Source organism: Leopardus geoffroyi, chromosome B3 (genome assembly GCF_018350155.1).
Source record: "Leopardus geoffroyi isolate Oge1 chromosome B3, O.geoffroyi_Oge1_pat1.0, whole genome shotgun sequence".
NCBI classification, from domain to species: domain Eukaryota; kingdom Metazoa; phylum Chordata; class Mammalia; order Carnivora; family Felidae; genus Leopardus; species Leopardus geoffroyi.
The window spans coordinates 110,824,445-110,851,660 of NC_059337.1; the positions used below are offsets into that span (position 1 = coordinate 110,824,445).

General features: G+C 43.2%; 1 protein-coding gene and 1 pseudogene across 1 annotated transcript in view; one reads left to right on the forward strand and one right to left on the reverse strand.

Annotated features, from left to right (window-relative positions):
• MTHFD1 (methylenetetrahydrofolate dehydrogenase, cyclohydrolase and formyltetrahydrofolate synthetase 1) overlaps window positions 1-27,216 on the forward strand; it is a 62,678-nt gene that overhangs the window by 1,663 nt on the left and 33,799 nt on the right. Inside the window, exons 2-8 of the mRNA XM_045451209.1 lie at window positions 13,676-13,760; window positions 21,341-21,400; window positions 22,084-22,137; window positions 23,487-23,623; window positions 23,763-23,863; window positions 25,915-26,051; window positions 26,897-27,008. Of these exons, the coding sequence (XP_045307165.1) occupies window positions 13,676-13,760; window positions 21,341-21,400; window positions 22,084-22,137; window positions 23,487-23,623; window positions 23,763-23,863; window positions 25,915-26,051; window positions 26,897-27,008 (686 nt within the window). The remainder of the gene's footprint in view (window positions 1-13,675; window positions 13,761-21,340; window positions 21,401-22,083; window positions 22,138-23,486; window positions 23,624-23,762; window positions 23,864-25,914; window positions 26,052-26,896; window positions 27,009-27,216) is intronic.
• LOC123584749 lies at window positions 15,290-15,455 on the reverse strand (annotated as a pseudogene).

Here is a 27,216-nt window from a genome sequence, read left to right on the forward strand (position 1 = left end):
CATGTTAGCTGTGTTAATGATTAGAAATTAGTTAATGTATACATGGATGATTGATTCATGATCTTTTTGACAGTGATAGGTGCTTGAGATCTATTTCAATGGTTCCCAATATTAACTCACATTGAAGTCACTGAGGAAGATTTTGTTTACTATTTCTTTTTATTTAAACATGAATACATACAGGGGTGCCCGGATGGCTCAGTCACTGAGGCTTCCAACTCTTGATTTTGGCTCAGATCATGATCTCGTGGTTTGTGAGTTTAAGCCCCTGTTGGGGTCTGTGCTGAGACCACGGAGCCTGCTTGGGATTCTTTCTTTGCCCCCCCCTCCCCCTCAAAAAAACCCAAAAACTTTAAACATTAATACATACAGTGAGTGTGCCTATCACAAGTATACAACTCAATGAATTTTTTGCAACTGAACTTACCTGAATAGCACCCAGATCAAGAAATGGCATTGACACCCAAGAAGCTCTCCCTTCCTAAACCTCCGGTCACCATCCCCAACAAAAGTCATCATTTTAAAGAAATATTTGTTTTTGAGAGGAGAGGAGGGGCAGGGAGAGAGGGATACACAGAATCTGAAGCAGGCTCTAGGTTCCGAGCTGTCAGCATAGAGCCCAATGTGGGGCTCGAACTCATGAACCTTCAGATCTCGAGCCGAAGTTGGACACTCAACCAACTGAGCCACCCAGGTGCCTCAAAGGTAGTCATTCACCTGACTTCTAACAATGTAGATTAATGTTGCCCGTTTTTGAACTTTATATAAATGGCATTGTATGGCATAAAGACTTCTGGGTCTGGCTTCTTTCAATGAACATTGTGTTTCTGAGATTATTTCATATTGCATGTAGTTGTAGTTCATTTACTCTCATTGCTGTATTGTATTCTACTATATGAATATGCTACTATTTACTCATCCAGTAACTAGGACACTTAGGTTTCTAGTTTTGGTGATTAGGAGTTTTACTGTTACGAGCATTCTTTTGCATGTCTTTTGATGGAACATGTGCATATTTCTGTTGGTTACATATTTAAGAGGATTGTAGAGTAGTAGGACAAATATGTATAATTGTATTTAGTAGAAATTGCCAGTCTTTTCCAAGATAGTTTTGCCAATGAGTCTCATAGGGTACTTTTGAAACATATCAATGCCTGTTGCCCACACCAGACTGATTTCATTTGAATTGGCTAGCAATAAGCCACTGGATTCAAATATTCTTTAAATCTTTTAAAAGCTCATTTCTATGATTCTAATGCATCTTGAAAGTGAAAACCACTTATTTAAAACCTTACATATAGATCCAGTTCTCATCATTGAAGTATGGCAACGATTTGGCTATAAGGATTGAAAGCATTCTCTGGAAAAGACTGTTCCAGGTACTGGAGGGGTCCCCTCTACCCAGCCTGCTCAGAGCTGACATAGCTAACTTTTTACATTGCCCTGTGGTAGAGCAGTCAGTTAGTTCCTAACACAGTTCTTACAGGAGCATTAAGACCAAGGTCTCCTTGTCCTTACAGAAGATCTGTCTTTCATGTGCTAATAAAATGGTTCAGAGACTGCCATACCTTGCCACCTTGACCTTCGTGGAGCTTGTAGTACTCACAGTTCCTCAGAGAGAGGGAGCCTTGGCAGGGGAAACAGCCTTCCTGGCTCATGGGGATCTTGCAATTCCCCAGCAACTTGTACTCAGGCTGCATCAGGTTTCTGACTTGGCTGCTGGCTCAGTGGGAATCTGAAGAACAAGATTCAGCTTGAGTAGGCCGGATTGCAGGCGGAGGCTCTGGGCAGGGTATCCCCACCTGTCGTCTTTTACTGGGTCAGGGACACTCTTGAGAGGAAAGGTAAGTGAACTTCTTACATTGCAACCAGGGACCCTGGAGTCCAAGGAAAGGGTCCCTCATTCCCCAAGTTTCAGATCAGCTTTCTTGGTTGCCAGCAACTGTTGGGTCTCTCTGGGGATAAATTTGCAAGCCTTCAAGGGCCCTGGGCAGTTTCTTCCCTGATACAGTGTTTGGAATGTAAAATCCCTTCCTTGGGGGGAGAAAGAGTGGAACAGGCCATGAGTTCTACAGTCAGAGTTTCTCCAAAATCCAGTCCACTCGATCCATCCCATCCTGCAGCTGAGGCAATAATGGTTGAGGCTAGAAAGTGATGCGATTTGGCCAAAGGTTAATGGCAGAGGTTCAATTGGAACCAAGTCTCCTTCACCCAGCACATGGCATTTTTCACGCTATCAGGCACTTAAAACTTTGCTGAAAGGAATTTCGTAAACTAATCTTTGTCTTACTTAACAGCAGTCTCTCATTGCTGTGCTTCCCACTGCTGAGAAGACCATCCTTGACTTTTGTTCACTTTTATTATTGTTTATTTTATTATTTATTTTATTATTTTTTTTATCATTTATTATTTTATTATTCCTTTATACCCTCCTGGAAGCCAGGACTAGACAGAGTTCATCATTTCCAGATTCCATCTCTGCCTGTTCTACCCTGTGGGAAATCTGGATCTAGTTGCCAAATTATCTCCCTTTGGGAGGAACACCCCATTTCTCCCTTAAGGGGAGTTTGAAGGTTGCAGTCCAAGTTTGACAGTTGGGAGAGATCTGAGGGTCAGAGACAAGTGTGTGTCGTTTTTGGGTATTTATTGACTTATTCAACAAATATCTCTGTGCCTCCCGTATGCAAGCACTCTTCAGGACCTAGAGATGATGGCAGTAAACAAAATAGCTCAAATCCCTGTTTCTGGAGTTTGTGTATTGATAGGTAGAGATACACAATAAAGTAGGTACAAAAATGTGAGGTGGTGAGATGTGCCAAAGGGAAAACCAGAGCAAGGAAGAGGGACAGAGATTCCTGCCACATGGGGGGACTGTAATTTTAAATATGGGAATTAAGCTCATACTATTGTAAAAGTGACTTTGGGGCAAATACTTGAAGGCTGTGGGGCCATGAGCCTACCGATGTTATGGGGAAGAGGGTTCCTGACCAAAAGCAAGCCTGTGCCATGGACCTTTGACCTCATTCTTTATTAAATGACTGCCTTAGGATCAACAGTGAGGGCCCCAGAGAAGCTGACTAAGCATAACTGGGTGAAGTACACTGTCTTTGGCGGTGACCCACCACCTTGGCTTAAAAGAGGTGTCCTTAAAGAGACAAAGGGATGGAAATTAGATGGAGGAACCGCCCTGAATTGTGTGGTGCCTAAATGGGGTATCCTCTGATCAGATGGGGGCCCTAAATGCGGGGCAACAATCAGGTGGAAGCCTGTGGGGACGAGGGAGGTGAAAGAATTCACCTGAGGCAGAACAAAGGAGGTACAAGTTTATTGAATATGCAACGAGGGAGAGGAGAGGCTGTCTGCTTGGAGGCAGTGGAAGGAGGCAGCTTTTCAGGAGGGAAAATGAGGGGTTTGGTGACATATGGAATTTTCCCTTTTTTGGTAACTGGCTGGTTGTAAGCAGCCCATTGGTCCGTTAGGGCCTCTGGGTATTTCAGGGTGGGTCGCCTGATGGGCCTGTCTGTGTTCAGCCTGGTGGTCACTGTGGCCCTTTCTGCATTCCTTTGCTCAAGCCTGCTTGCCTAAAAGTGGCCGCCACAATTTGGTTTTTAGGCTAGAAATTACAATTCTTACCTGTGTGTGCTTTTCAAAGTGAGACTTGCTGGATTTTGTGTGATTTGTTTGCTTTTCCTTCTTCTGTTTGATATACCTGAGCCCGCTCCCTCCATTGGTGGCATTTTTCTTGGTCAGGTCTTCTTTCTGCAAAGACTGGTTGTGAAGAGACAGGCAGCTTGCTACTTGTCAGGCACTGAGAGAAGGTGCTCTTAGTTTTTCTGGGTTGAGCAGAGCAAGTTGGATAAGTTTGTATGCTCCCTGTGGGCGGAATCCCCAGATCTAGACATAGCGCTGCTCCCTCTGGGGAGCACGGGTAACTTAATTTACCTCTTTGTGCCTTAGTTTCCTCATCTGCATGTTGCGGATAGTGATGGCACATAATTCATAAGGTTGTTGAAATTAAATGAGTCATTCATTACTTTGAAAGCATTTGGAGCAGTTCCTGGCCCATGGTAGGTTTTAATGAATTGGTGCTTTATAGTTAGTATCTGTTGAATAAGTAAGTGGTGTCTGTGTTTATCCAGGCTGTGTCTTTGGTAGCTGCCTTATAACCTTGAACCTTAAAATTAGAATTTGTCCTACTGATCAAATATAAAAATGGAACGGTGCTATACATTTAGCTCCAGGGCTAGAAAAATTATTTCTGTGAAAAGAATTTGCCCACCACAGAGAGGGGCTGCTAAATGTTGATAAGCTTTTCATTTTGTCCTTCCTGTAGATAAAATACCTGTAGACCTTTTGTGCTTAAAAATATTTGCCTGTGGGGCGCCTGGGTGGCGCAGTCGGTTAAGCGTCCGACTTCAGCCAGGTCACGATCTCGCGGTCCGTGAGTTCGAGCCCCGCGTCTGGCTCTGGGCTGATGGCTCAGAGCCTGGAGCCTGTTTCCGATTCTGTGTCTCCCTCTCTCTCTGCCCCTCCCCCGTTCATGCTCTGTCTCTCTCTGTCCCCAAAATAAATAAACGTTGAAAAAAAAAAAAGATTTGCCTGTAATGAGATCCAGAGTGCAGGCCTTTCAGAAGTTACACGGAACCTCGAATGCCCAAGCTGGCTTGACTCTGGGAGCCTTGCAGGGGAGTGAGATCCTCTGTGAGGTTGTAACTAGGCCACCTATCTAGGCTACTGGAGTATTGTTGTAAGCGGACCCTGGCAGAGTCTGGAGCTGGCAGCCAACTACTGTGGCCATGGCTCCAGCGAAAATCCTGAGGATGTGGCCCAAGAATAAGTGTCTGTCCTCATCCATCACGAAGGTTGGCACCAGGCAGTTTGGGATTTGGACAGTGGGGCTTTGAGTAGGGGTGTGTGGTCCCTTGTGTATCCCTCAGGAAGAAGGAATATCAGGTTAGCCTAGCATGGAGTAGGATCCCTGGAGCAGAGGGAAAAGGCACCCTCTCCTTCCATGGACCCTGGTAGGGGCTGAGCAGGGTAGAAAGACCAGGGCAAGTTAGTGAGCCTCGCTTTCCTCTCTTTTCCTCTTCTGTACTGTGGGGGTGGCCGTAGCAATCACTTATACCCTGGGGTTGCAGAGAGGATTAAAAGGGTGTGTAATGTAAGGCTCTCAGAACCACAGAGCTACTGTGGGCTACTGTGGTTACGACTGTATCCACTGAGGTCTGATCCATAGTGTTGAAAGTTCCCAGCACCCTTGCACTGTGCAGTTAGCTCCCCTTGATACTTTCCTATAAGGTATCTCCTGGCACTGTCCCTCCGTGAGCTTGAAGGAGTGGGTGGCGGATGGTGCCACAGTCAGGATTCCTCAGCCACCCTGGCCACCTCACCCTCCATTTTGCAGTTTCTGAAGCTTTGGCGAGAATGATGAACTTGACCAAGACTTACAAGGCTGGGGGGGTGGGGGGTGGGGGGAAGAGTTATAAGGCTGATGGCAGGGACTCCACAGTGTATTTTTCTTCCTAGCCAAGGGCTTGTTACTTGCTTGCCAAAAGGAATTGCAAACTTGTATCCTCCTGTTAGGAGATGAAAGGACAAATTAAATCAGTTTGGAAGGCTCCCAGACTGCTTCTCTTCAGAAAGTCATTTTCAAGGTTGGAGACAAGTCAAACCTTCTTGCTTTGTTAGCTAAGTTTTTCTTTTCACCCTTGATAAGAAGTTCTTCCCCTAGAGCCTGGGCTGGAGAGGTATCGCTTTGTGTTACTGGTGTTTGAGGAGTACCAGGAAAGAGGGAGTATTTCTGTAAAAGGTTTTGCCAGAGCCTAAAAGGAATTTATCTTCAGTGACCTAATGTGATAAATGATCTTTCGTTTTGGTTCCAAGTACTAGTCCTTGTAAGCAGCCTCCTAAAAATTTATTTATTTATTTATTTATTTACTCACTCATTCATTCATTTATAATTTACTTAAAATTGTTTATGTTTATTTATATTTGAGGGGTGGGGAGAGAGACAGAGACAGAATCTGAAGCCGACTCCAGGCTCTGAGCTCTCAGTAAGCAGAGAGCCTGATGTGGGCCTTGAACTCCTGAGCTGTGAGATCATGACCTGCGCTGAAGTCGGCCGCTCAATGGACTGAGCCACTCAGTTTCCCCAAGCAGCCTTTTAGATGTAAGCCCTTTTTACTCAAGTTTTTCCTTTAGCTTTCCATAAAAGCAGAAAGCTTAGGTCTTTGTGAGGCTTTTCTCAGAGCTCTTGGCCTGCTCTTCCTCTCCAACCAGAGGCCCCCAGTCTTCCACCTTCTTTCCACATTCTGCTTGGATGATGATCCAAAGACCTCTTGGACTTGGGCCCAAAAGCAGCTCTGATGGCCAGATGTGTGGTTAATGGGGAGACCAACTCTGCGTGTTGGGCTCTTGCTTACAGAGCCTCATACGTGGGGCCATCCTGTGATGTCTCATGACTCTTGTTACCAACTGACAGTTACAAAATGGTGGCCTAGCGGCCAGATGTAGTTATACATTTTGTTGGGCTTACAGAGTTATTTTTAAAAATTGGATTGCTTTCCAGCACATTTATGTGTATAATTATACCCCAAAATCTGGAATCCTGACTTTTTGAGAGGAAAGGGAAAGCTTAGCAATGCTGTGCTCTCTATTCTTAATGTCACCAAGTTTGTTGGATCAGAGTAGAAGCTTCCCCCTCTCCCCTGTGAGGGGGAAGGGTGGTGGGACCACATTGTTCAGGAATCCTACCACACTTGGTTGTGTCCACCTGGACTTGGCAGTGTTTTCCACTTTGTGACCTTTTTCTAATGCACCTTTTTTCTGTCTGTCTCTCTCTCTAATGCACATTTAACCCACTTTTAAAATTGTACATTTCAGGAAGCTTTTCTTGACCAGTTCAACCTGGTTTCCCACCTCCATGTGTTCTCTCTAGATCAGTGGTTCTCAAATGCAGCCAGTTTGCCCTTTTCTCCACCCCAAGGCACATTTAGGGCACATTTGGATGTGTCTGGAGACATTTTTGGTTGTCGGTTGGGGACTTGTCATCTATGCTGGTGGCATCAAGAGGTAGAAGCCAGGGATGTTCCAGAGCATCCTACAGTGTACAGAAGAGGCCCCTCCAACGAATAATTATCTGGCCCAAATATCAGTAGTGCAGAGATTGATAAACCCTGATCTAGAAACTTAAGGAAAGTAGTTATTGTATCATTGTGTATATGGATTAATGATACCTTGTACACTCACTGAGAATTAGAAGATTCACTAGAATTTTACACCATTAGCTGTTTTCACGTCCTGAATGTCAGGCACTTTACCTTCCTTAGGTCTTGGAGAGATTGGATGGAAGAATTTTACATTAGAAATTTTTATTGGAGCATGAAATGGATTCACATTAAATTTTCAAATATATATTTGAGGTATCTGTCAAGTTATTGTATATTTGCATTAATTATAATAATTCTTATATTGAATATTTTATTCTTCAACGTAATGAAGGAAAGTACTGATACTAGTTGATCTGTATACTGATACAGTATAGCTGTTGCTATTATACCATGTATCAGTGAAAACAATCAGGGGTTTTTTAAATGCTTATTTTTTTATTTTGAGAGAGAAAGAGAGAGAGAAAATCCCAAGCAGGCTCCAGAGCCTGGCACGGGGCTCAGTCTCATGACCTGAGCTGATATCAAGTTTGACAATTAACTAACTGAGCCACCCCAGGACAACCCTCCCCACCTCCCTCCCCCTTTCTTTTTTAATAATTGAAACAGTTCTAACAAGAAGGTAATTTAGACTTTTAATTTAACTTAACTAGGAATTTGAAATATATGTATTTCTTGGAACACTAGGTGGCCTCACAATCACAGTTGTATTTACAAGAAACTATACGTTTTTGTTTTTGTTTTTGTTTTTTAATTTGAAGTTTTTATTTTTAGCAGCATAACATTGTATGGACAAATGAGATAAAACAACAAATGAACAACATGAAAACAATGCAAATAAAATATGTGTGTTGTTTTGCACAGTTAAAACCTTACAACAATAATTTACTCCTTGGGAAGTTGGGCAAAAGAAATTTGTGTCCTTTAGAAAAGCCCTACATACTGAATGAAGATGAATGTCCTTCCTTTTTCTCTGATCGGTTACTAAAGGTATATTCTGTTCATCTTTGAGAATCACTTGGGAATTACTCTAAGCTTGTGTTGTATTTCAGTGTTTGTTGACTGAGGCAGCTTTATTTTCATCATGTAGATTTCTCAGCCAGGTGGTTAAATACCCTTTACTGCCTCATTTTTCTACCTATAGCTTCTGTTGAAATGGCCCTGTTGGGTTATATTTTAGCAATGCTTTTGTCTCTGTCATAAAATGTCCAAAATTTGAAAATGAGCCAACATTTTATATCATAAAGAATGAGTTGTAATTTGTACTGGGATTTTCCAGGAGTAATTGTACAACTTTGGCAAAAGAAATCTGGGTGACTATTTACGGGTATTATCTGACTGGGACTCTCTGGGGGTAATGTGATTCTATAGGGACATGCATCTTTGACTTATCGAGTAGACTCTTTAACAACTGTATGTGGTAGAAGTTAAGTTGGAGAAAATAGTAATGCACAAGACTCTTATCTATACAGATTTAAACAAATTTTGACAGGTTGAAATATAAATGATTAAAAAAAATTTTTTTTGAATGTTTATTTTTGAGAGAGACAGAGCGCGAGCAGGGGATGGACAGAGAGAGAGACACACACAGAATCCGAAGCAGGCTCCACGCTCTGAGCTGTCAGCACAGAGCCCAACACGGGGCTTGAACCCACGAACTGCGAGATCATGACTGAGGCAAAGTCAGCTGCTTAACTGACTGAGCCACCCAGGTGTCTTGAAATATAAATGATTTCTACCTTGCTTTTCACCCCTTAGACAAAAAGAAACCCCCAAACATTGCATTTTATTGGCCAATAGCAATGCTTCTCAACTTTGGGTACTATTAACATTTGGGCTAGATAATTGTTTGCATTGCATTGTAGGATATTTAGTTGCATCCCTGGCCTCTACCCACTAGATGCCAGTAGCAACTTAGTTAAAACTGCATCTGTGTCTGTATCTAATCGGCTATGATTATTTTACTAGTATCAGTTTAACAGGACCAGAGACTTTAATGGTTTACTGCCACTGTGTCCTACCACATTCACCTGCACTTTAGTACTGATTTCTCCTCCACTGAGATTGAGATGTATTTTCCCTTAGGTTTTAGAGAATGTTCATGCAGGATGGTGAGACTCTGGCATATGGAGGTCTACCATCCAGGCATCAGGGGTGTTCTCCAAGTGCCTATTTCTGCCTCACTTTTCCCTGAATCTTTATTAGCAGTGTAACTCATGGGCCATGGCTGGAAATCAAGGCATCTGCAACTCAAGAAAGTTTCTGTTGATTTAGCGGGTGTCAGTGTTTCAGAAGGTGTTCTGTGATGTGGCATTTTAGCTTTCTGGAAGTAATGAACTATGAAAACTAAAGAGTTTCCCAGCATTTAACTCCTCATAGCTCTCTGACCCTAAAATAAAGGTAGATGCAGGAGAGAGTGTTAACTTTTCTCTCCATGTCTTTTTTTTTTTTTAACGTTTTTATTTATTTTTGAGACAGAGAGAGACAGAGCATGAAGGGGGGAGGGGCAGAGAGAGAAGGAGACACAGAATCGGAAGCAGGCTCCAGGCCCTGAGCCGTCAGCCCAGAGCCCGACGCGGGGCTCGAACTCACGGACCGTGAGATCGTGACCTGAGCTGAAGTCGGATGCTTAACCGACTGTGCCACCCAGGCGCCCCTCTCCATGTCTTTTATAGTTTCTGAGCTTCAAGCATGCTTGCACTTGGCTGTTGTTATTCTGCTTTTCATTCCAGAGTTCCTCAGTTAGTGGCCAACTCCGAACCCAAGGCAGGGAAAACCTTATAAGGGACCGTGGAGACCTTATTACAACTGTCTTTTTAAATTTTTTTAAAAATAGTTTTTAATTAAAAACATTTTTAAGCATTTATTATTTAGAGAGGGGGCACAAGTGAGCGAGGGCGGTACCACAAGGGGCAGAGAGAGGGAGAGAGAGAGACAGAGAGAAAGAGAGAAATGGGGCTCACCAGAAGCCGGTCTCATGCTCACTCCATGCAGGACTTGAACTCACAAACCGTGAGACCATGACCTGAACCCAAGTCAGATGCTTAATGACTGAGCCACCGAGGCACCCAGTTTTTTTTTTTTTTTTTAATTACAACAATCTTGAGGTTTTTTTTTTTTCTCCTCGCTAAAACAGAAAAGTTTCTGCCTATTGCTTTAGTGTTTTGGGCTGTCTAATTCTTGCTGATTGTGGTTTATGTGCATTTTTAAATGTTTCATTGCTATTCTGATCATGTCTCATAAGGAGACCTAAATGTTAGCTTTTAAACAAATCTTTCTAGTTGGAAGAATAACCCTGCTAATGCAACTTCAAAAACAGTCCTGCTTCTTAGAGAAAAGCTTAAGGGAGTCACTGTAACTGATCTCAGTCTATGATCTTTTTTAGAAAAAAAAATTCCACACTTAGATCCATTTAAATTATAGCATAGAAAACACAGAACATTTTGTTCTTTGCTCTTAACCTAGTGGGCTGAGATATTTTCCACCTATACCACCTTGTATACCACCTTGTAGTACTGGGTTCTCATAGCTTGCTACCTGCTGGGTAAGGATATTACTCTTGGTTGTCCCTAGAGTCCCTTCTTCAGGCCTCAGATGGTCATTATTCTAGAATCCTTATAAGATTTGGGAAATGAATTCACAGTATCAGTATGAAATCTGCTCTGTGCCTTAAAATATTTGTAGTTGTCAATCTTCCCAGCTCTATTTTACGCCCCCTCCCCAAACCTCAAGAGTCATCGGTAGCCCCGCATTTTCTCTGTGCTTCATGTTAATATATCTAGAATCCAGCCACTTCTTGCCAGCTATGGATACCAGAGTCCAAGGCACCATCCCCTCTGGCCTGGATTTTTGCGATTTGAATAGCTTCTTGCTTGTGTCCCAGATTCTCACCATTCTCCCTTTAGTCTGTTCCCAATTCAGCAGCCAGGAGTAATTTTTCAGAAATGTTAAGTCCTGTCATGTCAGCCCTGTTCCAAGTCTTCTAACAGCTTCCTATCACATTCAGAATAAAAGACCGGCACCCCGCTTTACCCTATCCGGTTACCGCTTCTCCTGGGACCCCATTTACCCACTCAGAGCCTTTGCGCTTGCTGCTTTCAGCTAATTGGCTTTCAGAACACCACATGACTGCTTAGAGCCTGTTTCTATATCTTGAAATAGGAAGGCCTCTCCTCCCTTGGCCATCTCGTAACATTATTGAGAATTTCGGATACAGGTTTCCTCCACTATTCGACAGTACAGTATTCCTATGAAACCTTTCATAAGCCAAAGTGGCACAAAGCAAAGAAGCAGGTTTGGAAAATTTTTCGAGCATTCCAAGACCCCAAAAATAACCTCACTTAGGCTTCTCTGATACCTGAGGACACATCTTGCTAATAGATGCGCAAAATACATTGAGATAAAGCCCAGACACTCACACAGTTCAAAGCTCTCGTGGCTTCATGCTGAATTGCTGAGTTCCCCAGGAGGGAGCTGGGAGTGCCCTTCAGGAAGGGCTTGCTGCAAAACAAACACTAAATGCTGTTTTGTTTTTGTTTTTGCTTTTTTTTCCCATAAAGCAAAAATCCTCTGGATTCCTTTGGGCTAGAAAAACAGAGGTTTTTCTGAAAAGCAAAGTGGCAAACCTGAACTTTTGAAAAGCAGGGAATCCCTGCAACGAGCTGTTTCCTCTCATGGTTCCTTGTTAATGTCTTACATTGTGCCTGGCAATGGTTCCCCCCCAACTGAGCTTTGTTTGGGTTGGGAGGGCTAAAGGAGAACCTGTAGGAACCTGTGCCTAGGCCTTTGTGTTAATATAATGGTTGGAGGGAAGGGAGGGGACAGGAGAGAGTTGAGTAGCCCAGCACTACACCTAGTTGTCATGGTGGGGAGGCAGCCAAGGCTAGGACTGCTGGGGAGTTTCAGAGGCAGGGCCAGTGGAAATGCCACGTGTTTCCTGTTCTCTTGTGTTAGAGCAGAACTGTGATCTCCAGGTCAAATCTCTGATAGAAAAATCCAACAATCTGTTCATTCTTTTGAACTATATTATTGTATGGGATAATTGATACAAATGATTTTTAAAAATAAGGTCACAAGCTTGAGATGATGAGGGAATGTGGGGCAAGCCGAGGGCAAGGTGCAGGCTAACAGCAAGCCCACCCCCACCCCCGCCCCCACCAGTGGGACATGTATGATATTCCTTGGACACTCCCAGGCTACCCAAAAACATGGAAAGGACAAAAAACAAATGGTTAAACTGATAAGAGTCTCCACCAGTTTACCAGAAAAAAGGCAATCCCATTATAGCCTGAAGTCCAGGAACTCCCTAGTGTCTTAAAGTTAATGCTTTGCTAGAGGGAAAATCACCTTAGCTTGACAATAGCTAGGCCTCCAGCATGTGAAAGTCTGGAAACTCCCTCTTGACTTTATCTCTCCCGATTGCATAAAATGGTCACCCCCTACACTTGCAGTGTAACTCTTTCTGACCACGGGTCCTGTCCCCTTGCTTTAATAAAATCACCTTTTTGCTCCAAAGATGTCTTTAAGAATTCATTCTTGGTTGGGGCCCCTGGGTGGCTCAGTGGGTCAAGCGTCCAACTTCACCTCAGGTCATGATCTGGCAGTTTGTGAGTTCGAGCCCTGTGTTGGGCTCTGTGCTGACAGCTCAGAGCCTGGAGCCTGCTTTGGATTCTGTGTCTCCCCCACTCTCTGCCCCTCCTATGCTCATGCTCTGTCTCTGTCTCTCTCTCTCTCAATAATAAATAAACGTTAAAAAAAATTTTTTAAAGAATTCTTTCTTGGTTGTTGGCTCCAGACTCCATAATCTATTTCTTGTAACACCTGTGCCTATTTATGTCCGTTGTTTATAAGTGTGGAGGACTGGAGCAGGAACTAATCAAGTCAGAAAGAGGGAAGAGATGTTTGTAATGTCCATATATATTTCGTATGTCAAATGTGGTTGAGATGAAGAAAGGCAAATGATGTAATCTAATGTACTTGATGTCTTGTGTTGTCGAGAAGTTGTATGTTGGTAAATTGATTTGTCCTTTGTTTCATGAGAGGTTATACTTTTAACCTTGTGTTAAATTCTTCTGTAAGGAAAATTCTTTTGTGAATTGGAATATATTTATAAATTCATATTGACTTTGGAGTGCGATTCATTGATTGTCATTCAGCCTTATGTGGGTACCTTGTGATCATCTTAGCAGGGAAAGTTGAGCAGGTGTGAGCGCTAGTTCTTTCCTGCAAAAGTTTTTCATTTAGCACCTGGAGAGGGGGAATGCTGAAAAAGATGAAGATTAACAGCCTTCCAGAAGTGTTGGTTCAAGTTTTCATTTATTCACTCTATGATTTTGAATGCCGTCAACTGATATGTTTTCAACTAAATGTCCTCATTCTGCATGGCCCAGTCAGTGTAGTTAGGAGTTAGAATCTAAGATCCACATTTAAAAGAGAAACGGCCTCTTATTAAATGACTTACTTGAGCTTGAGACATTCAGTGTTAATTCCAACCTTTCCTTTTTCTCTAGGCAAATAAGGGAGAGACTGAAGAACCAAGTCACTCAGATGAAGGAGCAAATTCCCGGTTTTACACCAGGCCTGGCAATTTTACAGGTATTATGATAGTGTATTTGCACGAATATCCTCTTTTCCCAACTCATGAGTAGCACTTCAGACAGCAAGCACTTCACACGTCTTCCTTCCTTTCTCTTTCTCTTTCTCTTTCTCTTTCTCTTTCTCTTTCTCTTTCTCTTTCTCTTTCTCTCTCGGTTTCGTGAAACCTCCTCATACCTTTTCAGGCTCTCTCTGCAGGCCGCTCTTCTTCAGCTCAGCTTGTACATGTTGCTGTGTCCTGACGTCTGCTATTCTCTGGGGGCACCTCTTCCATAGTCCAATGTCCCTAGACCTTTGGTCTCGGGATCCCTTTACACTTAAAAAATTTTAAGACCTTAACGACTTTTTGTTTATATGGATTCACCCATTGATGTATACTGTATCAGAAGTTAAAATGTTTTTAAATATTTATACGTTTTAAAATATCAATAGTAAGTTTATTATATGTTAGAATGAGTAACATTCGTATGAAAAAAATAACTTTGAGGAAACAAAATTGAGGGGAGCTTGGGGGGCTCAGTTGGTTAAGCGTCCAACTTAGCTCAGGTCATGATCTCATGGCTTGTGAGTTTGAGACCCGCTTTGGCCTCTGTGCTGACAGCTCAGAGTCTGGAGCCTACTTGGGATTCTGTGTCTTCCTCTCTCTCTGCCCTGCCCCAGCTTATGCTTTCTCTCTCTCTCTCAAAAATAAATAAACATTTTAAAAAATTTTTAAAATAAAATAAAAAACAACATTTAGTGAGAAGAGGGGCCTTATTTTGCACTCTACTATCTGGCTTAATGAAAGACACCTGAATTCCCATCTGCTCCTGTGTTCAACCTCTTGCTACATGTTGGCTTGGTTGAAATATATGAAGAAAATCTGGACTTGTATAGATGTATAGTTGTAAAAAGGAAGAGGGTTTTTTTGTTGTTGTTTTGTGTGTGTTTGTTTTCGTAGTCTTCCCAGGTAATCGTGGATACTTTTGTTACTACAACAGGACTCAGTAAGTTTTTATAGTTTAGTTGCAATGTGGAATCTGACACTGTGCAGTGAACTCTCTCGTGCTTGGTTACATCCAAACCCACTGCTTTATGTAGCAGTTTGAATGGATATTTACCCATGCTTGGTTTGTTTTGTCTTCATTCCTCATTTAGAAAATAATGGTTCACTGAATTATGCAGATCTTCTGAATGTTAACACATTTCATTACGCAATGTAAAGAAAAGCACAATCATTAGTATCACAACAAACTTATCAGAAGAGTCTTTGATTATTGAGAAGCTTGAGGAGCTCACAGGAGTGGATAAAAAAACTTCTGATTTTCACTTGAAAGCTCAGATTTTACCTTTGGCAACAAATACTATTAAGCTATTTTCCTTCAAGTAGCAGGCTCGCTCTGTCCAGTTTTGAGAAAATATTTGCCACATATTCAAGCGTGAATAATCATTGTTTGTCAGCTGTTTTTTCAAGTAAAGATAGCGTTCCGTGTAAAACTGTGGCAGTTCAGCTGGCCAGGAGAAAAAGCACAGGGCTTTTCCTGGAGACCACCGCTTCTGTGTGGGGCACGAGTGTTTGATGAGCCCTTCCCAGTTCCCCACACAGGATATAAAAGACATGTATGCAAGGGTTGAGGTTTAATAAAATTAATCATTTTTACTGCTTCATCGAGAGCACTTCTACACTTGATCTTAGCCAAAAGGCCGAGAAGCGATCGAGAGCACTTTAAGTGAAATTGGCATCTGTTTTTACTGAGAGTGTGGCAGTGACTAGTATAGTTTGGTGCCATTGCCTTGATTTGTGCTAAGTCTCACCCACCATTGGCTTTGCAGCCTCCATACAGATGTGAAAAAGGCAAATGACATCACGGTATCATTATAAAGTAGTCTGGCACTTGAAAGGGTCTTGGGGTTCCCTCAAAAGTGGGTAAGCTGCCCCAAATCTGGCAGTTTAACCTGGCTCTTGATACCAGCTCTAGGTCAGTAACTTCTTTTTTTTTTTTTTTTTTTCCTTTTTTCTTTTTTAAAAAGTTTATTGTTGGGTTTACATCCAAGTTAGTTAGCATATAGTGCAACAGTGATTTCAGGAGTAGATTCCTTAATGCCCCTTACCCATTTAGCCCATCCCACCTCCCCCAACCCCTGCAGTAACCCTGTGTATTCTCTATATTTAAGAGTCTCTTATGTTTTGTCCCCCTCCCTGTTTTTATATTCTTTTTGCTTCCCTTCCCTTATGTTCATCTGTTCTGTGTCTTAAAGTCCTCATATGAGTAAAGTCATATGATATTTGTCTTTCTCTAATTTCGCTTAGCATAATACCCTGTAGTTCCGTCCACGTAGTTGCATATGGCAAAATTTCATTCTTTTTGATTGCCGGGTAGTATTCCATTGTACATGTATTCACCACATCTTCTTTATCCATTCATCTGTCAATGGCCATTTGGGCTCTTTCCATACTTTGGCTATTGTCGATAGTGTTGCTCTAAACATTGGGCTGCATGCACCCCTTCGAAACAGTATACCTGTATCCCTTGGATAAATGCCTAGTAGTGCAATTGCTGGGTTGTAGGGTAGTTCTGTTTTTAGTTTTTTGAGGAACCTCCATACTGTTTTCTAGAGTGGCTGCACCAGTTTGCGTTCCCATAGGTCAGTAACTTCTAAACCTGGGCTTCTTCTGAATTCTGGACTCTTGGTTTCTTGGAAAACTTTCACTTGCCTTCCTTCTCTGATCTCCTTTGCTTCCTGTTCCTTATTTTCCTGATACCTAAACCATTTGGATGCCATAGGGTACAGCCACAAAACCCCTTTTCCACCTATTCCTTCCCTCAGTGAGCTCACCTGGTTCCATGGCTACCCGGGAGAGTCCTTCCTGATTGAGGCCTCTGGCAGGGTTTCTTCCTGAGCTCCAGATTCACCCAGTAGGACGCCTTCAACAAATTGGTAGGAGGCATTCAATAAATGTTTTGTCAGATGGACACATGGACATTTGAAGGGTTGACTTGGATGACAGGAAGCCGGTAACTTTCGTTTGAAATTCCCTTCAGAGATGGCTGCTTCCTCACTTCACATTTCTGGTGTGTCTCCACATGTTACTGTTTAATCCCTTACTAAGTTTTCTGTTCCGTGTTCATCAAGAATTCCAGAGTGAATGGTTCTTAAATACTTCCCCCTGTTGCTGTTCATTATCCAGGAGGCCTTAGCCGAGAAGAAAAGCACACAGGCCTGGGTGTGTTCTCGGCTGTGGTGGGTTTTTCATTTCTTTGCAGATTAATGAGAATCAAAGTTATATGTTGTGGGCATTCACTTGGTTCGCTTGGGAGACCAGTTATTTCTTGACTTATTCTTGTGAATTGTTTAGTGTAGAAAGAGGAAATGTGGTAGGCAAGAACTCTATTTCTTTTTTTTTTTTTTTAATTTTTTTTTTTTTCAACGTTTATTTATTTTTGGGACAGAGAGAGACAGAGCATGAACGGGGGAGGGGCAGAGAGAGAGGGAGACACAGAATCGGAAACAGGCTCCAGGCTCTGAGCCATCAGCCCAGAGCCTGACGCGGGGCTCGAACTCACGGACCGCGAGATCGTGACCTGGCTGAAGTCGGACGCTTAACCGACTGCGCCACCCAGGCGCCCCAAGAACTCTATTTCTATAAACCTTTTCAGAAGATTTCAGAAAGGATTAAAAAAAAATCCCAATATTAGCAATATTGTGATTTTTCCCCTGTTTTTAAGATCAACTTCCGAACTCGTATTTCGAATTTATTGATTGCGAGACTTTTTGTTACATAAACACTTCTGCAGCTTGTCTCCTCTGTGTTGCTGCCAGTGAAACAGTGTTAGAGTATTTTCATCTTGCACTTCAGCACCAAAGTTTACAACATCTTTCCCTGATGCAAGGTTTACATATTATGTTGTAATCACGTCCCTGCTACCTTGGACCTCTTGTTTTTTTTTTCCCTCCTGGTGACTGACACCATCTTCCCACACACTCAACCAGAAACCTGCACTCTTCTCTTTAGGATTTCTCTCCCGCACTCTCTTTAGTCCCCTTAGTGAATGTCATGCTATTGATTGTGCCTCTCATCAGCTCTTTCAGTTTGTACTGCCTTCACCCTCTGGGGCCACTGCAGTCACCTGCTTACAGGTTTTAGGGTTCTAATCTGGACCCTTCCAGCCTGTCTTTAGCTGCTGCTGCAGGACCCACAATCGTCCAGCCACACCCACCCTGTCCTTTACAGGAGTGAGAGTACTGCTTATACAGAGTGTCTGCTGTAGTCCAAACGGTTTGTATATATTTCTAGTTGTTCTGAGTTGCATACTAGCCCTGTAATCGCGTTTCCTTATAGTCACAGTAACTGATGCTCAAAAGATCGTAGGTACTTGCCCCAAACCAGTCAGGACGTGCCTGCATCTGGGATGTGAACCCAGGTCTGTCTATCTCTGCACCCCATTTGCTTTTCCTTTTTGTTTTCCTAATTCCTTAGCATTGTAGTCAAGGATATTTGTGATCTGGTCCAGGTATATACACCTAAAAGTTGGATTTTTTTTTTTTTTTTTTTTAAAGAAGAATGGACTGGTAACTTCCCAAACAACTGAATACTTAAAGGAAATTAAGACTTTTCACTATGAGAGATCAAATTGAGGCTGTATTTCTATCCCTTTAGCACATAAAATATTCATTATTAATAATATAATTCATTAGTTGCTTCCTATCAGGAATTATTCAGAGTGTTTTATATATAGTAACTCATTCAGCCCTCACAAAAGATATGGACAAAACAATGAAATGAATAAACTCAACTGGTCTGAATATCTACAGAAGGTTCCTGAAGCAGAAAGAAAAATTGATAAATAGGCAAACACCCAAGATATTTTATGGCATAAAGCAGGGAATCAGTAAACTGGGGCCCCATCCAAATGCTGCCCAATTTGGAAGCCGTTAAGAGTGAAGCAGAAGAATATACGACAGAGTATGTGGCCCCCAAAAGCTAAAATATATACTGTCTGACCCTGTACAGAAATAGTTTGCAGACTGTTGGTATTAAGAAAAAAAAAGAAGTCCCTAATTTATTCTGGGATAGGACCTTTTTAGAATAATGCAATTCACCTTTTTCAGGGAGGAAATTAGCATTACTGATAAAGTGCTTCAGTGATTTTCTTGATAAACTGTGATGGGATTAAGATTTGTTCTCGGAAACCAGTCTTCCACCTACTCACTTGACTGTCAGTCAAGAATCTCCTGTTTTTCAGCTAAACATTCTTTCCGCATCTAGTCTACCAGCGATTGTGTAACCTTTTCCCCTATGACGTGTCCACACCGAGAGGCTTTAGGAGGTCTTTTCCTTTGCACTAGGCTTACCTTAAAACTTTGATACATGCTTGTAATCATAACTATTGCACTTTATTTTTAAAACTGGTGGCAGTTTTGGAATTTTTTAAAAAAAGATTTCGTCTTTTAAAAATGTGTATTTTTGAGAGAGACAGAGCAAGGGAGGGGCGGAGAGAGAAAGGGAGAGAATCTCAAGCAGGCTCTGCATCGTCAGCACAGAGCCTGACGCTGGGCAAGGACTCATGAACCATGAGGTCATGACCTGAGCCAAAATCAAGAGTCAGACGCTTACCCTCACCACCCAGCCAGGTGCCCCTAAAAGATTTCAGTTTTAAGTAATCTCTACACCCAGTCTGGGGCTCAAACTTACAACCCTGAGACCAAGAGCCAGTCGCTTACTCCACCATCTGAACCAGCCAGGTGCCCTTGGTTTTGGAGTTTTAGAAAAATTCTTTCAGAAATATGCAGACAGAAAGCAGTTACTGTAAAAGAACCACAACAAAAGACTTGAGACTTACCACTAGATGCTGAAGATAGCATTTATGAAGGAAAACTTCGTGACTCCAGATTCAGCCAGGTAAATCCTCTCGAGGGCAAACACAGCAGAAAAATATTTTCAGATACACATAGACTCAGAAAAATGCCCACATACCTTTTCTGGGAAAGTGACTTAAAGTTGCATTTCCGCTACCTGGGGGATGTATGAAGATGAACTATAGAACAGAGAAGTTGTGGTTTAAAAATGTCTGGCAGTGAATAACAAAACCATCTAATCTCAGAATTGAGTTTAAATAACTAATTATAGGGGCCCCTGGGTGGCAAATTGTGGTTGTGCGTCCAACTCTTGACTTCAGCTCAGATCATGTCCCAGGGTTGTGAGATTGAGCCCCACTTTGGGCTCTGTGCTGAGCATGGAGGTTGCCTGGAATTCTCTCCCCCTCTCTCTGCCCCTCTCCCCTAGTCATACTCGTGCACACAGCACACTCTCTCTCTCTAAAATAAAAAATAAATGTAGTTTAAATATTAATGGTAATGAGAGGAACAATACTGTTGTGTTTGGAACCACCTCCTTTCCTACTTAGATCTAAGAATCCCAGAGTATGTTTAATGTGGTAACTGAATCAGTGAGGGCTTGAATGAGAGGGGCAAGGAACACACAGAAAATGACTGAAGAAGAAACAGAGGCTCTGAAATTCTGGGGATGCCCCCACAGGAAGCAGGTAACCCATAGAAAAATCAAATTCCCGTCAAAGGATTCATCTGACTCTTGAAATTCAGATGAATGCAGGCAGAACTGAGAAGTATCTGTATAAGGGATAGCCAAAGCTAAGAGGAAGGTCAGGTTCTATGACCCTGAGGAGAGCTTCCAGGAACCCCATCAACATGACAAGGACTGGAAGCGCTCACCCTTCTTTCTGTGTGGTTGTCCTCTTAAAAGGAGTCCTGCGTCTGTTATCTGTGGTATCAGTGGACCTACCATTTTTCCCCTCTGCGGTTTTGGGAGAAACCGAACTTACTGTTGATCACGAGAACGTGGAAAAATAGTTGTAAAATAAAAATTTACAGATATATGGCCAACAGTGAAAAACTCTTAAGTATGTTCTTGATTAGAGAAGCTGAGGGAACCCAGTGAGACCGGCATGGTAGTCAGAGGGTTTGCTCCTGCACCACACTTTGCTGTCTTGAGGGCAGCGGACTGCCCTCTGCCTCACATAGCTCTTCCGAGTAAGCTAGGATTAGCTCCACCCCAGCGGGTTTCTCTTCTCTGTGTAACTGGGCAAGAGAATTTTCCACTGCCCCCGGGGGCTGGGGGGGTGGGAGAGAGGGTGCCCAATATACCTTCTGGGTTTTCCTGACTCCCACAGCTATGGTGTTTCTCTTGCCTGATGACAGTTCAGCCCTCCATGCTCTGTGGTTCTGTACGGCAGCTCCAAGGCAGATTCCCCATGTTTCAGGCAAGCCTGTGGCTCCTTTGTTTAGTTCCCATGGCAGATGCAGATGTCCCCTCCTTTATTACTTTTTTTTTTTTTTTTTTTTTTTTTTGCCTTGTGGCTTTTTCAGTGGGAATCAGGTGGGCCTTGTTTGGGGAGGGATTGGTAACACCACTGTGTTCATATCTCCGTTCTGCCCCAACATTCTCCTATTCTCCTGTGAAGTCCTCTGCAACAAGAATCTCATGATTAAACATTCCTTTTATCAAAACTAAAACTTTAGAAGCTTTTCTGTACACTTTGCCTTTCCTTGATCGTCTGATTTGCATGTATTTATTATTCTAGGTTGGCGACAGAGATGATTCTAATCTTTATATAAATGTGAAGCTGAAGGCTGCGGAAGAGGTAAAGCCCGGAAGGGCAGCGCCGTCACCCCCAGCCCACCCCCTCCCCCGTCTTGTTGGTGACCCCGTGCCCTTTGTGCGCTCCCTGTAAAAGCTTTCATTGCCCATAGCAGGTTTGAGTCAGAAATGCAGGGCTGAAGCTGCAGCCTCCGGTTTACCCTGGGATGTTTTCTAATCAGTGATGTGCCGACTTCCCAAAGAGCAGGAACAGTGGACGTGAAATTGCTTTAGTACAGTGGTGACAATGAACAAGTAAAGGATGAATGGGTCAAAGTGAGAGACTCATTCTTCAGACCATACGGGGGTGTGAGGTGCCTGGGTGGCTCAGTCGGTTAAGCAGTTAAGTGTTTGACTTTTGATTTCAGCTCAGGTCATGATCTCACGGTTCTCGAGATCGAGCCCGTGTCGGGCTCTGCCCTAGCATAGCGGAGCCTGCTTGGGATTCTCTCTCCCTTTCTCTTTGCCCCTCCCCTGCTTGTGTGTGTGTGTGTGTGTGTGTGTGTGTGTGCGTGCGCGCGCACGCATACACACACGCACACTTTCTTTCTCTCTTTAAATAAATAAAAGCAAGCATACAAGGGTGAAAGGGTGACTAAGGCCATCTGATTTGTTAGTCATATTGGTTAAAAGAAATGAGCCCATGTCTGACATTCTCTTGCCTGTTTTAAATGTTCATTTTTGCAGATTGGGATCAAAGCCACACACATTAAGTTACCAAGAACAGCCACAGAATCTGAGGTGAGCTGTGAGGAATTGACTGTTAAGAGGGACAGCTAAAGTGCTTTCATCTCTGGTCTTTGGTTTAGTGGAATTTTAGGGATTGGTACATTCACCATATGAAAGACCTCGAGGTAATTCTTTCTTTGCAGACTCTGCTTCCAGAAAATTTCTGAAACACACAGAGTAAATGGTGCCATCCTGGGGTATGGCTGTGTGTATACTCAGTGCGTGATCTCAGTGTCTTTTGCTTCAAACCCCCTGCAGTATTCACTACAAACCAATCCTGGACCTGTAGCTGTTTGCCTTTTAAAAACCAAATATGGGGGCGCCTGGGTGGCTCAGTCGGTTAAGCGGCCGACTTCGGCTCAGGTCATGATCTCACGGTCCGTGAGTTCGAGCCCCGCGTCGGGCTCTGGGCTGATGGCTCAGAGCCTGGAGCCTGCTTCTGATTCTGTGTCTCCCTCTCTCTGACCCTCCCCCGTTCATGCTCTGTCTCTCTGTGTCTCAAAAATAAATAAACGTTAAAAAAAAAAAGTTTTAAAATAAATAAAATAAATAAATAAATAAATAAAAACCAAATATGTATTCCATTTATGTGATGTTCAAGAATAGGCCAAATAGGTCATTAGTGATTAAACTCAGAAGTGTAGTTGCCTGAGGGTGCAGGGGTAACTGTGAAGGGGCAGGAGGGAGAAAGAACTTTTTTTTTTTTTTTTTTTTTTTAACGTTTATTTATTTTTGGGACAGAGAGAGACAGAGCATGAACGGGGGAGGGGCAGAGAGAGAGGGAGACACAGAATCGGAAACAGGCTCCAGGCTCTGAGCCATCAGCCCAGAGCCTGACGCGGGGCTCGAACTCACGGACCACGAGATTGTGACCTGGCTGAAGTCGGACGCTTAACCGACTGCTCCACCCAGGCGCCCCGAGAAAGAACTTTTTGAGGTCATGGAAATGTTCTACGTTCTGTGTCCAGTGGGGTAGCTACTAGCCCCCTGTGGCCGTTTAATTAGAATGAAAGAAAATGTAAAATTCAGTTCCTTGGTTGTGCTGGCCATGTTGACAAGCATTCAGTAGACATTACTGTGTGGTAAAGGGCCCATTATAGAACGTTTCTGTCGTCACAGATCTTGGTTTGGGTGAGTAACATGGCTATTGCTATTAAAGTTCTTAGCTCTTTTTCTTGATGGCGTTCTTAGCAGACACTGAAGATTACATATGGTGTTAGAATTGCTCTCAGGTTCAAGGGGAGGTACATTCTAAGAGGACTACAATTAAACTCCTGGGGGAAAATAGGGCAACCAAAAAGTGTTTCTCCACCTTTTTGGTTTCTGTGTATAACACAAATTGTGTGCGCTATTTCTTTTAGGTGTTGAGGTACGTTACATTGTTGAATGAAGACCTCACTGTACATGGTTTCATAGTGCAGCTACCTTTAGATTCAGAGAACCCCATTAACACTGAAGCAGTGGTCAATGCCATTGTACCCGAAAAGGATGTGGATGGGTGAGTGCGCCTCGGCTCTCTGTATCACGTTGCATGATTCCAATTATATTTCTGTTTCCAGAACAAACCATATGTGCTTCTGGAGAGTAAAGACATCTAATTATCTTTATTTCTCCCTTCATTGCTTTAATTGTTTTAGATTGACTAGCATCAGTGCTGGAAAACTTGCTAGAGGTGACCTCCATGACTGTTTCATCCCTTGTACACCTAAAGGATGCTTGGAGCTCATCAAAGAGACAGGTAAAAACAAATGTGAAAACAAAGCACCGTTTCTTGGGTCTGGTCTTGACCCATGGACGTAAAGGGGAGGTACACTGTGGGCCCTAAATGAATGGACTTGATTGGCACAACGACCTGTCGGCTGGGGGCTTTTCCTAAATTCTCAAACTTTTTCGACAGCTCTATGGATTAGGTACTGTTACCGTTTGACAGCTTGAGAAAACAGGCTCCGAGAGACACATAACTTGTCCCAGAGGCAGCCAAGTCAAGATGTGAGCTCAGGGTTATTTGAGTTCAACAAAATTTATTTATTTAATTATTTGTTTTTGTTTTTATTATTTTTTGTTTGTTTGTTTTCAAAGAAGTTTGCTTTTTATGGAAAAGTAACTTATAGAGTCCTAAGAATTCAGACAAAGTGAAAAGTCCCAACCCCCCACATGGGCACTGAGTTGAGTTTGAGGACTCGACAGATGGCTGGAAACAGATCTCTTGAACAGTTGGCCATATTACCCCACCACCTAGTCAACATCTTGGTATTTTAATTTCATCATGAACACTTTTTGCAGAGGTTATTTTTTACCAGGAAATGTGTCCTATTTAAAGGAAGTGGATCAGAAGTTTCAAGTGGAAAATGCTGGCCAACGTATATGAAAATTTTCTGTGGTTGGCAAGAAAAGGTTAAGCTGTAAGCCTTGGGACAGCTATTACTGTTCAGTCCTCCAACTAAATTTATATACTCTAAAGCATATTTAGCAAATGATGCATTACAGAAGCAAATCCCGTGAGCCACAGCAGCTTCTCTGCCCCAACACAGCTTCAAGTCCTTCTCTGAATCCTCGAAAGTCTATAATAAGGTACCTTTCAGACACCTCAGACTTTGAGGGCTTTACTTCTAGATGCTTATGATATTAGCATTACATAGAAGCTTATATTTTTTGAATAAAATTAATGTTATACAGGAAGCACAGTTTAAAATAAGACACCTTAAATAAGCAAGAGTCCACTCAAGCCGGGCTGCATAGAGGAGCTCAGGTGGAGTCTTTGAGGTCTTACCCCTGCTTTCTTCTTGTGGTGGCTCATTCTTGGGCTCTCCTTGGCTGCCCCAAGCATCTCCAGCCTTGTGCCTGACAGTCATACGATTAGCTCTCATTGGCCAGGGACAGAAATGTGAGTGAGGGGCGCCTGGGTGACTCAGTCGGTTAAGCGTCCAACTCTTAATTTCAGCTCAGGTCATGATCTCATGGTTTGTGACCTTGAGCTGCACATCGGGCTCTGTGCTGACTCATAGAACCTGCTTGGAATTCTCTCTCTCCCTCTCTGTCTGCCCCTCCCGTGATCGTGTGCTCGCTCTCTCTCTCCCTCTCTTTTTCTCTCAAAATAAATAAAGAAAATATTTAAAAAAGAAAAAAGAAAAGAAATGTGGGGGAGTACCCAGATCATCTCCTTTAATGAGTAGAGTGTGTCAGTCCTGGAAAGGACATTGGGATAGTGCCAGAAGAATGGATGCTGAGTCATCAAAAAAGAAAGCTTTCTGCTACATTTAAAGTTCCCCTTTATCACTTCCCTGCAAATAATCCTGTGGCTCAGGCCCTATGCCAAAAGAGAAATCTGGATGAGGAACTACATAAATAAACTTACCAGAGTTGGAAAGAATTACTGAAAGTCCTCTAATTTCCTTTGCTTCTGTCCAGCACGTCATATGTACCCTATTTGTTATAACTTTTTTCCCATGTAAGTAAATCTACTGTCTTCCATATGGCTGTTTAGCTGTATGTCAGGGTTTCTTTCTTTGAGTGTAGGTTTTCTTCCCACTCTCCTATGACTCAATGAATGGATCTTGGCTTAGTCTGCTCCCCAAAACCCACAGCGAGAAAGGCACAGTATAAGTCCCAATTTGCAGCTGAAACCCTAGAGCTGAGACTATTATTGCCAAAGAAGGGATGTTTTTAGGAAGATTTCTGTTTGATGCTCAGAACCCGTGTTTGTGCACTTGTTCTGAATTTTCCCATTTAGGTGGTGTGTGAAGAGGCGACTTCTCCCCACACTCTGACTCACCCTGGCTGTTCTTTCAGGGGTGCAGATTGCTGGAAGGCACGCCGTGGTGGTCGGGCGTAGTAAGATAGTCGGTGCGCCCATGCATGACCTGCTTCTGTGGAACCACGCCACAGTGACCACCTGCCACTCCAAGACCGCCAACCTAGGCGAGGAGGTAAGGGGACCGCAGCGGAGTGGAAGGGTTCTGTGTGTGCCTGTACGCACACGTGTGCGGTGGGCGTTCTCACCTGGTTTTCAGTGCAGAAACTGCCATGTACTTCACTCGATATCTCATTTAACCCCTACAGCAACTCCCTTAATTCTTGTCTCATTTTACATGATGAAGAAACAAATTCTACTTAAAAACTTGCCCAAGTTGTACAGATTTTGTTCTGATCGTATTCTTTCTTTACCGGTCTGTGTCGTGGGAAGGTAGGGATTCACAGTATAGAAACTGGGATGGATCACGGCAGCCAGATCACAGATGTGTGACACAGTGGGGGCCTCAGAGGTGGAGGTGCTCCTGAGGGGGGTGTGGACGGTGGTCCCCTGGACCCCTGTCACATCTTGTTCTTGACCCTGCATCAGATCCCGGAGCCTAAGAATTCTCACGTGTACCTATCCCGGCTGACAACGCACCTTCTCTTTTAATCCCCCCAAAGCAGTGGTCTGCAGGAGGTGCTGGTCCCTGTACTGCGTAGGAGAGGGGGCAGCCTCCCAACCCCTCGTAATTTAGAGCTGGGCCTGTGGCTCCAAGCCAGTGTTCCTCCCTGCCCTACGTGTTTTCATCACGTTCCCCATTTGGGAAGATTTTAGTAGCGGGGAGCATTTTGGCACATGGAGGAATGAGCCCAGCATAGGAACTGTCAGATGTGGTGTGTGGTCTGCATAAAATAGCTGATGACATCGAACAAGTTCATACAAAGCTCAGGGATGTCTGTTCCACATGTACATTTTTATTTGTTTGTTTGTTTTATGTCTCACTGTTTAATTTCTCAAATCAAAATCCTCTTTTCCTAGGTAAATAAAGGTGACATCCTGGTGGTTGCAACTGGTCAGCCCGAAATGGTAAAAGGGGAGTGGATCAAGCCTGGGGCAATAGTCATCGACTGTGGGATCAATTATATCCCGGGTGAGTGCCGCTGGAGGATGCAGGTGTTGTCTGGTGTAGGGTGGGCAGAGGAAGACATCTAGGTCATCACGTGAAGCCTACGTGAGAACCTCTTGTCCCGTGTCAGGCTCGAAGTGCTCAGGTTCAGAGCAAGTGCCCTGCCCCGGGTGCATACAGTTAGTAGATGACAGCCTGATGGCGGAGCTGCTGATTTTAGCCACCGGGCTGT